The 14,503-nt window shown below is 28.6% G+C and overlaps 1 protein-coding gene across 1 annotated transcript in view; it reads right to left on the minus strand.

Moving 5' to 3' along the window:
• Positions 1–1,709: 1,709 nt before the first annotated feature.
• Positions 1,710–14,503, minus strand: part of LOC143250465 (PRKC apoptosis WT1 regulator protein-like) — a 31,754-nt gene continuing 18,960 nt past the window's right edge. The window contains exon 7 of the mRNA XM_076501032.1: positions 1,710–14,152. Within this exon, the coding sequence (XP_076357147.1) occupies positions 14,063–14,152 (90 nt within the window). The 3' untranslated portion in view covers positions 1,710–14,062. The remainder of the gene's footprint in view (positions 14,153–14,503) is intronic.

Genomic DNA, 14,503 nt, shown 5'->3' on the forward strand with positions numbered 1-14,503 from the left:
TTTTTGAAATTTATACAATGCGGCATATGAATTAACTGATGATTTTGTGAGGAATCTGAACTGTCACCATTATCTGGAAGAAAGGACGCAACCTAAGTTAGTATTTCTGTGTTACGTATTTCTAGGGAAGAAAAAACGAAAATACATTTTCCATTTCTTGCACATATCTAGTTATTAGACGTAATAGTTTGTATATGTATGTAAAATATATGCATTAGAGCACATTCTGTGCCCAAAGTAAAGTTTGTCAGTAAGCAATGGCTGTGATAATACATCTATGCTGATTTACAAAGTTATGTTTTCTTTGTTAATTTATATATTGCTTTACTAGAGAGCGCATGATGAAAATCTAGAAAACCTATGAACGTTAAGGCCTCCATCGAATCTATAATTTTTTTGCAGAATATAGAAATAACAACATGAATCGTAGAATTAAGGCCCGGCATGGCCAAGTGGTTAAAGCACTCGACCAGCAATCTGAAGGTCGCAGTTCGAATCGCTGTTACACTAAACATGCTCGCCCTTTCAGCCGTGGGGGTATTATAATGTGACAGTCAATCCCACTATTCGTTGGTAAAACAGTAGCCCAAGAGTTGGCGGTGGTGACCAGCTGCCTTCCCTCTAGTCTTACACTGCTAAATTAGGGACGGCTAGCGCAGACAGCCCTCGTGTAACTTTGCGCGAAATTCAAAAGACAAACTAGAATCGGCGAGTGATTCCCATATACCCAAACACCAGAGAGAGAGATTCCTTTCAGTGTTAGCTATTGCATCTATTTACTTAGTGAATTAGTAAGGAAATTATTTTTAAGATTTTGTAAGTTAGATATGCATTAGTATTAAAACTTCTGTTCAAACTGGTGTAAGCTAAATTTTAATGTTGTAATTTGTTTATTAGCTATAAAGCATAGAGCAATTAAAAAATTTCAAGCACGTGATCTCAAGATTTTTAGCATAAGCTAAGTTACAAATATGAGATAGTTATGAAGTATCATGAGTGATTTTCTAGATACAGGAATGAATGAATGAATTAACTATTGCAGTTACTTCGTTCAGGTCGATTTATTGTACATTAGCTAACATCATGTGTAATGTCACAACATTGTTGAAATTCTATTTTGGTGAAAAATAATTTTTTCATTGTGAATCTGTTTATTTTTCAATTTAACCTAATAAACATATTCCATAATTCTTCAAATCGTCTGATTTATTTTACTATGCGGATTGTAACTGGGAGTTTAAAAAACAACAACAAATTTTAACAAAAAAATTCAAAACTTGAAATTAGCTTGTTTGTTTTGGAATTTCGCACAAAGCTGCTCGAGGGCTATTTGTGCTAGCCGTCCCTAATTTAGCAGTGTAAGACTAGAGGGAAGGCAGCTAGTCATCACCACCCACCGTAAACTCTTTTACCAACGAATAGTGAGATTGACCGTACATTATAACGCCCCCACGGCTAAAAGGGGCGAGCATATTTGGTGCGAACGGGATTCGAACCCGCGACCCTCGGATTATGAGTCGCACACCTTAACACGCTTAGCCATGCCAGGCCCTTGAAATTAGCACAGGAGTTATCTTGTTCATTGTTAAATTTACATAAAGTGACGCTGAAATAATTATGTAAATAATATTGCCACTTGATCTTTAAGAACGGAACAACTGTGTATCAGAATGAAGTTCTAAATAGAAAACAAAACAAAACAAAAAATCAGAAAACAAAACGAAGGAAATTGATATATTTATTCAGGATTCAAACAGCTTTGGTAATGTACATTTCAAATGATTTATTCGGACAAAACACCGTGGTTAACTTTGGATAATTCATTAATATAATAAACTAATCGAACAATGTTTTGCAAGTGTATTCAAAGGAAGAACACTTATCGTTAAATTGGCTGAAGTTATAAATAATTCATACAAATTGCATTTCATCATTAAGTTTTAATCATCAGGTAAACCAAGCCGCAGAATGTAAATCACACATACAAGTAATCCCTTCTTATAAAAAATACCGCAAATATTAATATGACAATAAAAATAGCTGCAGTTTAAACTACTTATACATTAAGTACTATTTGGGTACTAATATTAGTTTCTAATCTGAAACCAACGTACTATATTGTATAAGTTTTAAAGCAAACTCACAATTCCTTGCGTTTACAAACTTCCAAATATTAATCTTTCTAAGCAGCTTTTATAGGCTTTTTATTTAATCAAAGCATACATACAACTGTGTATTTACTACTTCCGTTTCTTAAAAACATACACATTTTTAAACACGCATACTTCTTAACATAGACACAGGCAATATTGTATGTCTGGTATTTTTTATTAAACAATAAAATAGATTTAATGGCTTCCCAGTAAAGGAATATAACATATTCAGTCAGTGCAGCATTTGATATTCTTTACTTGAGATAACAGAATGTGTGTTCAGCCAACGAACTGGCTGTTATTTAACCATCGAGACAACATATACATACACAGTCAAGTCAATGCTGTTTCTTTAATATCCATTCCTTAAGGCAAGCCATGCCCTGTTAATACTATGTATTTGATACGTTTTCTTAAAACAATACACGTCAGTTAAAGTAGTATTTTGTATTTTTTTTCCTTATGATAACGCACCTCCAGTCAAAGCTGTGACTGATATTCCTCTCTTAAAATATCTAGTCAAAACAGTGGTTGATATATTTTTTCTTACAAGTTTAACAAAACACATAGTTCAAGCAAATAACTCTTTGATGCATTTCCTAAAGATAAACTGGTTTCCAATTAATGCTGTGTATATACGAGACTTTCATATTAAGAAAACAAGTAGGTTCAAAACATCAACTTAACATGTAGACATGAAACCCTATAACCTAGAGTACTTTCAAAAGGTAGACCGTTTTTCTTCAAAAGAAAATAAAAAAGTCCACTTTTTGAAAGTGCTTCAATTATAGGGTTTCAGATTTGTCTGTAAGACATTTGCAGTGAATGCTGTATTTTCTACTTTCTCAAGATTAACATGCATTTAACCAACATTTACTTTATAATGACCAAACCTCAAACAATTTGCAGTGAATGATGGTATAATTTCTGTTTAGGATCCTTACTGGACATACTAATCATGTAAATTCTATTTGGCACAATAAAGTTATACATACAAAGTTTGTCTTTTAATGTCAGAAACTAGTGAAGTTTTATAATGAAGAAAAACATTAAGTGCTTATAATTTACAACTAAAACCAAAAACCACATCCAATAACAAGTCACAGAAAACTAAATGATTAACCAGAGACACACCTCACAAAAACACAGGGTAACTAATTTTACTTAATAAATAAAAAATATTGGATGGTACTCTTTTCATACTTAATAAATTATACAGAATTTTAAGTATAGCAAATTACACATTTTACACACACACATAAAAAAGTTTAATATGACATTCATAGGTAATAATCCACAGAAGTTAAGAAACAGCTAACCTTCTTTAAGAGTCCACAAAAAATTTTGAGTAGTTATTAATAGTAAAATTTGATACTTAATAATAAACCAAAAGTGGGAAATAAGTTAATAATTCTTAAATCTCTGATTATGAAGGAGTAACTAACCACATTAAAAAACTGAAACAAATGAAAGTTATTGTTTTTATTAGATTAGAAATTAAGAGATTGTTATTGATGTAGTACAAAGAGTGGACATATTAATACAAAAATATTTTTTAGGAAGAATTTAATAACAATATCCTTTAAAGTATTCATGAAATGGAAACATTTTTTTTTGCTTTTCTACATTGTGAAAGCAGCTGTAAAATCAAAGACATACAATAATTTTGAAACACAACTGATTTTGTAGCTCATTTACAAGTAGAACCTGAATTGTTTAAATTAATTTCTTGCCTTAGTTAAAATCTCAAACACACAGAGTAACTGATACACAACTATTATAATGCTTGACTGATGTTAATTTTGTTTTCACATTTATTTTTTGAAAGGCCATGGTTTTAAGTACAAATTATTTTAAATAATAAAATAAAAACATTTAAGATTTATAAAATATGTGTAATAAATACTGTTAAAAATGAGCACTGGTCCTGTTAAATTAACATGTACACAGAGAAGTCAAGATAATAATGTGTTCGTTCTTTGATTGTTTTGTTTTTTTTAAATTCTAGAACTTTATATACATGGATCAATAAGAGGTTTCTTTATAAGAAATTTATCCATACAACTTAAAGCAACCTTAGCAAAATGAATATAAATTCTTAATTGGAGTTTTAAAATAAAAACAAAATATAAAGAATACAATAAATAAAAATATTCAAACATATTATAAAAACAGCAAAAAAAAAGCTAGTAAGTACAGTACAATAAAAACTTGTACACTGATATACATTTTGATACAAAGAAATATACTTTTACACAGCCTTCCAAGCACAATAACAATCTTATGGTAATACAGCTTAAGAACTCAGTGACAATACACTGAGCTGTACAGATTGTAGAGTGCAAAAATGTTTTAAAATGCAATTTGTATGCCATTCCTACAAGAATACAACATTATTCTACGACTAGATGCCTTGCTTAAAATCAACATAATAAACAAATTTAACTATTATTGCTTGGCAACATACACAAGCTCTAGTTGCAATATAAAAACGACAAAGTAATTTCTGATTTAAAGTCACAAACAGCACGTGCAACAAAGATCACCATGCTTTCTCCAATATACTATAAACTCCCAGTTTAACTCAATATTCTTCTTGTGTCTTTTAATGAAAAAACAAATCATAAACAGTTAATTTCTTTTGTAAATTTAAACCATTATTTGACAAAAGCCTATGTTTGTGTGGTTATTTGCTGATAAATGGCAAACCTAGGGACTGATGGCCACTAACCCTAGCATTTACATTAAGACCCTCAGAAATGATGAAGTGGGGGAGGGGGAGGAGAGAGTAGTCCATAGCTTACCAATGTGTTGAAAGTGCACATCAACTAGTAAAACAAATTGAGCAAAGAAAGTCCTATAAAAATGATCAATTAGCAAAAAAACAACACATGTTAAACTAATTATGCAGGTAACACTTGAATCCACACTCTTTCTTAAACAAGTATGTGAGAATCTGACTCTTGATGTCTCTTTAAAAGTTGTGACGCAGTAAAATATTCTTAAGCAACAATTAGGCACTGTAGTTACAAACTATTAACTGTTTGATACTGACTATAAATGTATTTTGATTAAAACTGAAAAAAACAAACGTATTAAAAACATATAACATAATAAACTTATGATTTCTACATATCAGTTCATTTTAAATGCATAAATATTTTTAAACTTCTTAAGAGACAAAACTCAAAGAATGCTGTATTTTACACCTTGTAAGATGCACTTTAAAAAAAATACTTTAACAAGTCCCCACACATCTTCCAAGACAAAAGTGATGGGTTAAGGCAAGAGGTTAGCTTATTGTTTACTCAAAATGGCCTCTCATACAAATCATAATCTCATTAGTTACCAATTACAAGTACTTTCAACAGCATAAAACATTCCATGTAACTAATACTGTTGATATGTGAAGAATATGATGTATTTAACTGTAGTTATTCAGTAGATTAAAAAATGGCAAGGCTGCATCAAGGTGATGGTTGCTGAATCAAGAAATATTTTCTTAGAATTGTCTTTCCAAAATTAGGATGAATCTTCCACAAATTAGTGTCTTACAAGATGTAAAATACAGTAACTTTTAGAAGAAAAATATTTGATTTAGTGCACTGTAATTATTTACATACCTTACCAAGTACTTTTATATAAAGAAACACAAAAACTATAACATAACAAATAAGAAGCAATGAATTATAGATCTCTTCTCATAACAGACATTCTATTTAGTATTAGTTGTAGTGAAGTTTACCATTCCTGTAAATATGTTTCAAACAATTTAATTACACACACAATGGCAAACAACATGTCTAAAATTTATGTTCACAAAATTGTTTCCCCGTGTTTCAGTGGTAGAAGATTTGAACATTCATTACAAAATCTTCATTAAATCAAGAACACTGGTAGGCACATGGACTGTTCATTTGTGTACTGTAATTCTTTACAGATTGTTTGTGCTGTAATACTTCCCACATCGATAAAGAAATATTAATAAACTTGTTAAAATAATTTCAAGGCACCCTACATTTACTTTTGTACAATATTTACCATTTTAATTCTATTATCAAAATATGTTTTTGTAAGATAAATGATACTCTCAAATTGTTCAATTCACCAATTATCTTTCTTTCTCACAATAAAAAATCATGTGTAATAAACTGCAAAAGTACACCTACTAATGTATTCTCAAAAGTAAAACATATTAAAGAATCACCTTTATATTTAAAATTAACATTGAGCAAGTTTATATAATTTTTCAATTATATTTTACATTGAGGCTTGTACCAAATTCTGATACTTCCTACTTACTGTATAGTTAAAATATTTTTCAACAAATTATTAGCCTGAAATTTATGTTTTTCAATTTAAGTCTACAGAGACTACAATATATACCAAACACTTAGTTTTTTCAGCCACTTTCAGTGTAAAAAGTGGAGAGACTGTTGAACTGAAAACAATAAAAACTAAAATAAAATGTTAATCTTGTTGAAACAAGTATTGCAATATTAAGATTAAAACTTCAATTTCAACTTAAAAAATCAAGAAATCAAACAAAAATCTGATGAGGGAAATAACTTACTGAGTTAGCCATGACATAATGAAAAAAGGCTAAAGCAACAGTATAAATTATGGACCACAAGTGACTAAGTGGTCCTTCAAGGCTGTAACTGCCACCAATCTTCCAAAAACCAAAAATTTAAACCCATTTTTGTGTTTCAGAAAATCATAAATGTATGTTTTAAATTCTTGTAAAATAATGGCCTCCACTACTACTACTGAGAGCTAAGTCCATAAGCCAATCATCTTGTTATAAAATTACAAGTGTCTCAATTGGAACTTGGTCTGTCTTTTTCCAAATCTTAAAATTTGTCTTTTCATCTCATGGTCTTCATAACATTGCACAAATAAATCAGATTCTTTATCCTATTAATACATGGATAATCTTGTAAACTACAATAATTTCATCTCTGACCCTTCTTTTCTCAAAAGAAAATGAGCTAAGAGATTTTAACCAATCTCCATTATTTAACTTTTCCATCCATGGAATCATCCTAGTAGCTTTCCTCTGAACCCTCTTATGTATGGATGCCAAAAGTATACATAGTATTCCAGGTGAGGACAAACTAGCAATTTGTATAGAAATAATTACCATCTTTAGACTTGTTATAAATGTTTCTATAAATTCAAACTAAAATTCTATGTTTTAATATTAAACTCATGACCACTGACTTGATGGTTTGAATAACTTATCCACAAGTATGTGAAGATCTCTTTCTTTATCATTATATTAAGTTCCCATCTATTTAACCATGTACTAAGTTTATTTTAACCCAAGTGCATTACTTTGCATTTAAAGGTAATTCAAAATTTGACAAATATTTGTCCAACTAACCAAAGTCATTCTTAAATACTTGAATGTCTTCAACATACCTAAAATATTCAAGGGTTTAATGCCACCTACAAACTACTACTTTACTAGTTATGCCCCTATCAAAATCATTAATGTAACAAAAACCACTGACCTCTGCTGTTACTTCAAACACTTATAAAAGCTTTCAAAAATCAATAATTATTAAATACAGCTAATTTATGCTCAAAATTGGCAGGGGTTTAAGCTCATTACCTTCCAAAATATATTATTTGTAGAATGAAACAAAGTGTTATTTGTGTATTCAGAGGAAGAGGGGGTTAGAATAATAGTGATGAAAAAAGAAAGTTGAAATGTCACTATCTCATGAAAATAATTTTCTCCATGTCATAATAAATTATTTTAGTTTTGGTGTTGGTATTTTAACAAACTTTTCCAACTACCTATACAAAATAAGCTGTTTAGACTGTGATGATTTCTATATTGGACAGATAGGAAATAAGTGTTCAATCAAAAATAATGCACAGGCCAATAATCATATCTGTTTGAACATGTCAAGCTAAACCATCTCTTAATGTCTATGATCATTAAGGAGTCTCTCAAATTGTTTGATATATCATTCTTGAAATTTGATTGGCTTTTATTAGAACTTGTCAATTTTTAAAAACTTTTATTGTTGTTCACAATATGTTTCGAACAATTTTATAACACACACACTACTTTTTTGTTTACATTCTCAGTTTCAACCACCAAAATTAAGGTTTTAAACAATGAGTATTCATGCTATCCCCTAAGTAAAAAACATCAGGGGCAAAACAGTCCAAGGAAAAAAAAATACAATTTACATTAGTTATTTACATGTCACATGTGATAACAAAGTATGATTTGACCTCAAATTTCACAAACGTTTTAAGAATAAAATATCTGTTTTAGTGACCATGGTGTATCAATTGTTCTTTAAGCTAACAGTATATTATTAAAAATGTCAGAAATAAATTTTAAGAAATCTTTAACCACATTTCAACCACTTGCAACATGTGTCTGTTTCTTGTTAAATACAAAGCTACACAAAGGACTATCTATGCTGTGCCCACCAAGCATACAGATACCAGGTTTTTAATTTTATAAGCTTTCAGTGTTATTGCTTAACCACAGTAGGGGAAGAGACTTAAGTCAAAAGCATTCCACACTGCATTACAAATAAGTGAATAGTCTACTAGATAAACATGATAAGCCATCCACCTGTCACATCATATCTTGGCCCCTGTGGTAACAACCAACATGCATCATGCTTTCTGCCATGTGAAGCAAGTTTGTCTTTTTAAATATCTTCCAGATATATATATAAAATGGATAATGCACTACTTTGAGTATATAATTAGATCTGATGGTACATCAGTACTGCTAGTGATGTGTACAAAATTAAACTGGGTATATATATATATATATATATATATATATATATAGCTACATACTGGTGCAAACATAATCATTGGCTGAAATTCCCCATTACATTTGCCTGATTTCCAAGGAGACACATGGATGCAATGTCATCAAATTTTGTCCAAAGGAAACTCCTGTCTACAATTTTATAATGACCAGCACGTTTTATCCACAGCACATTTCAATTTTGAAACTGTCCAAATTAAAGACTAATTCTTCAGCTCAATAGGCTAACAAAGCCACAAATATGAAACAGTGCAAAGAAAATCCCCTAAAATTTACATCAACACAACTGATAATTTTCAGGGTCATAACTCTTGATCAAGTAGGGATATTTGTTTGAGAATGAGTTTTTACACACATTTAAATCATTTATGAAGAAAAACATTTGAAAATAATTTTAGAATATAAGAAAGTCAAAATGCTAATTAAGCAATACTTAAAATAAATGACCAAATACACATAAAAAAAAAGTTTTTGTGAAATACTAGAAATAGGATAGTTATTCTCAATACATATGTTGTTAATAGATTGAAATTACTTTTTCAAAAACACATTCATAAAACATTTATTTAGAAATAATTCCAATAAGAAATATTAATAATTATTTTATATAATATTACAAACATTCAGCTTGTACAAGTAGTGTACAAATAAAATAAGCCATTACATTTGTCTACTTTATTTATTCATATAAAATTAATACTTAATTTTCAATGAAATTTTAATGTATTAGTTCTTCTCATTTTGATATAGTGCCAAACTGATGAAGCAGCTGCCAAGGTTACGAAAATTTTACGCTTCAGCTAATTATTCTTAAAAATACACATACAAATGGAGTTGATTCAAACAATACAAACTAACAGTAGTTAACAATGGCAAACACATGGAAATTGATTTAAACAGCTATTAAATTTGCAGCCTTTTTTTTTTAATCAGTGCCAGGGTAAAACAAATTCAATTTTATGTTTCTCAAGATTATCTTTGACTAAATTCTTATTACAAATAGTGATAATAATAATAATAAAAAATAGCAAGAATGATTGAAGACCCTACAAAAACAACTAAATAAGATCTTCAAAGAAATATTCTAAAACAGGTTTGTAAGCTTGAAGTGCCATAAAATTTACAATTTCTTTACCTATCGACCCTTGGAATATAAAACGTGAATAACTTAACTGCATAGGAAGACAGAGCTGAAATATCAGAAAATGGCTAGGATGTCATCTAAGTTATTAATTATATCATAAAGTAGAGATTACAAATTTATTTTTGTACCAAGGATTTACTTATCACAATTAAAATTTCTTTTACTGACCTATATAAGTTATCTTTTTGTTTTAAGAACACTTGAAAATTAAAAACAGAAATCAGTGTCACTTCACAATAATAATGCACTTGAGCAGCTAAATGCACATCTCAAACAAAGGGATGAAAACTGCTATTACTACTATTTTCATAGGTAGAGTCTACACATTAAGTAAATATACAAAGGTAACTTCATTACCACATCAAGAAATGTAATTTTTTTCTTCAAAAAGGAGTTTTATGCTCCAACTGAATTTTACATAAAAAACATTTAATATTATGATTAGGTATTAAATTCTTTACCATTCAACCAACTTATGAAACATTATATGTTATGGTTTTTGATTTGTTAATTATATAATAATCCTAATACATGTAATACTAGTTCAATGGTGGTTTTTTATTTGTGAAATACATAAAATTCCAAAAGAAACAAAAACAAAACCAAACCAAAACCAATAAAAGGAATAAATAAGCCTTCACATATTTCTTATAAATACCAACATAACACTTCATAATAAATGTCATTCACACATAAATTAATTAGGGCATCTAAACGTATCTTCCCTGTTTTTCTGTCTTTTTTAGTAAATGGGTTTACAAAATAAAGAGCAGTACCTGCCAGTGATAACCAGATTCCAGTTTGCTATCAAATATTTGCAAGATACTGTTGCTAATCTCAAACTAAAATATTGTTGGCTATCATTAAAAAAATAATGATGATGAGCAGTTATTCACCATTTTATACGTTCATTGCGATAAAGTCAATACATACAAAATAAAAAATAAAATTCTAATTAAAAATTTATTAAGGTAAATTTGTTCTTTTGGAAAGTTGACACTGGAATGTTTAAGGCTGAGCTAGCATTGTTTTGTAATGAGAAACCGAAAGAACATTTAATTACTAATTGCATAGGATAACTTCACGATATTTTGATTAAATGTGTACAACTGAAGGCCTACTATCCTAAAAAACAATAATTTTTATAAGACTGTTTCAAGGTTTAGTATTTATACAAAACATTTAACCATTTTGAAAATAATGGATAGATAAAAACATTATCTCTTTCAAGTTAAAATGTGCATTATTTGAACATTAAATCTGATATTCAAATAATACACCTGTCAAAATATTAAGCAAAAATAGCCAAGTCTACATTTCAATTTGGAACAGAAAGCTGGAAATATTGATTTATTTATTCCTAAACTCATGGAGGGATTGACTTACTCATAAAAAAATTATAGAATGATTCATTTAGTTTTATACAAGACTATATTCTCTTAAAAGGTAATTAACTGATCAAGAAAAATAATTAAAGATCTGTAACATTTTATTTCAGTTATTTATAGTCTGTCAATCTCACCACCAAAGAATTTTCTTAAACCCACTTTGAATTTTAAACCAGGTGGTTAAGACATTGATGAAAAATCAAACCAACTACAAACAGCTATTTTTAACTAAAACCAAGCATAATAACACTTTAGAAGAAATTACTGGATGAACCTTTTGAAAACATTTTTTTATTCTGTTTTCCAGAATATTCAATTATCCATATGGAACTTAACAAAAAAAAAAAAAAAAAGAAACTTGATTTTCAGAGTTCAAATTATATCACTATAGTTTTAATAAGTCAGACAACTGAACTTTTAATGTGAATAAAATTTTAATAAAGTATATAATAAAAATATATCAAAATCATAAAAAATGGCCTTAACCAATTTTGCAAATATTAGCTGGCAAAAAAAAGCTGTAAAAAAACTACATTGAAGTTTTTAAAGTTAGGGTTAATATTTTTGACCAAAAGATTGAGAACAAGAATATGCTTCATTTACAAGTACATTTAAATACACATTAAACAAAATTTAATAAGTTGTTATGAAATTTGGGATATAGAAATAGTTTATACAAGTAAAATATTTCACTCACCTCAATAAAATTACTTAAAGTAAGCCCTTTAATTTTTTGTGACAAAAAAAACAACAAGTCACAAACATGAGTGTTGGTTTGTGCTCATTTACATCACTGACAACTTTGAAACTGTAAGCCTATGCATCAGAAAAAAAACTTAACAATTTTATTTGAAATTTTCTCAAAGCTAATGAATTGTATTTTATTAAAATTATTTTGTTTATTTGTTCTTAGTTAAGCAAAAAGCTATACAGTGGGCCATATTTGCAGTACCCACCACATATATCAAAAACCCGTTGTTGTTTTTTTTAAGTCCACAAATTATCACTGAGCCATTAAGGAGATATTAGAATTCTAGAAATATTTCTATCTTAGTAAAGTGATTTAGATATAAATGAAATTGGAATGTTATTTTGTTTTAAAAACCAATGTAAACTTGAATTCCAGAGTTCATATTTTGTTTACTATATTTCTAACAAAGACAATGAAACTCATTAAATATTTTGGTATTACTAGATTTATTTTGCAGGATAATATATATGTATATACTTAATAAATAATGAAGTAACATACTTTCATTCTAAGTAACAATTTCAAATAAGTGAAAAATGTTTAAAAAAAGAAGTGAAACCACTAACTAACTATAAGACTAATCTGTAAGGAACCTTTCAAAATACCAAGAAAATGTTCCAAAACGTTTCATTCTTCAATGAATCTAAACACTATAAAATTATTTAGAATGCAAATTTTTTCTACTAAGTTCTAAAGATGATTTGAATGAAAAACATAACTGTTTGTAAAATATATTTTTTGACAATTTATAATGGAATGCTTTATTCTCAATACATTTTTTCTTAACTTACAATTATAGCCAGACTTGTGGAACACTTACTCGTGTTGATTATGAATTCACACAACCACAAATAAATATTTATAGATACATATACACAAATTCCTGAAAACAGGAAGTTTAAAACAAAGTTGGAAGGATTAAAGATATTCATAAGCTTTCTGAGTACAATATTATAAGAATGTTTCAATAAGTAGGCAAAAAACAATGACAAACACAAAACTTCCAGTATACTCCTTCACTTGATGTTCACACTTCTTTGTTACCATACAGGTTATATTTAAAAATTCATTGAATTTTTTGTTTCTAAAATATTTTGCTTCAATATAATACACATATTTATCATTAATATAATATATTAATTAATATTGATCTGTGTGAACTCTTAATCAGTGTTGATTTTTTTCTCAATAGTACAATTTCTCCCTTAACATTCTTCATAGAAACTTTTCTATACCTAGTATTCATACAGGTGCCAGTTACAAAATTTTACCTATATTGAATTAGCTAATGAATAACAGTACTTAATAAAAAAAAACAACTAAGAGTCTTTAAAAATACAAAACCTTAATACAGTAAAAATTAAATACACTTTTCAATGATGCTCCAAACTTAGAAAGTAAATTATGTAGAAGAATGATCAAAGAGAAGTACATTAATTTGATATTATTAACACTGGTGGAGAATTTGACTTTCAACATAACCACAAGACCCTTTCATTTCCCTCTAATGAATAACATAGAATAGAAAAGATTATGATAAAATAATAAATTTGGATACAAACAAATTCCTTCCAGAAAAACCTTCTCGGTATGGAGTACACAGGTTTTAAAAATACAACTATAAGTGCTTTTCACCAACAAAAAGAATATACAGACAAATATGGTTCTTAGTGTTATAGTAAAAATACAAATACACTAGTAAAGGAGGCAGTATAAGTTCTGTCAGAACTTAACTATATGTATAAGGAGCTGCAAAAATAGATTGAGACTCTAACAAAAAGCTGCTTCCTAAGTGATCTATACAAAGAATAAAACTCACTTCATCTTTAGACTAGCCAATCCAGCGAGTAGGGAGTGATGCTCTTCCTCAAGTCTGTTTTTTTCAGAATGAGCAGTTGCAAGTTCCTACATATACCACCAGACAAAAAAAAATACTCTTGTAACAAGTTACACTGATGTCTTGCAAGCTGTTATTATTACTATTTACCACAAATCCTTTCATTACTGTCACACAGTGTTTAATACCTAAAACAAATTTGCCCATTAATATTTTATTATTAAAAATAATATTGAAACTCTATTGAACAAAATAAAACTGGAAAACTTTGGAATGTTTCTATCTTCATGGTATAAATATTCTTGAAATAAAAACACACTGCCCATACTGTAACAAAAAATTTGCTATATTTGCTTACAAGTATGTAATCCATCAACTTTCAAATTTTTCTGCAAAAATTAATAATTTTACAAAAATTT

The sequence above is a fragment of the Tachypleus tridentatus genome, chromosome 1 (assembly GCF_004210375.1).
Source record: "Tachypleus tridentatus isolate NWPU-2018 chromosome 1, ASM421037v1, whole genome shotgun sequence".
Lineage (NCBI taxonomy): Eukaryota > Metazoa > Arthropoda > Merostomata > Xiphosura > Limulidae > Tachypleus > Tachypleus tridentatus.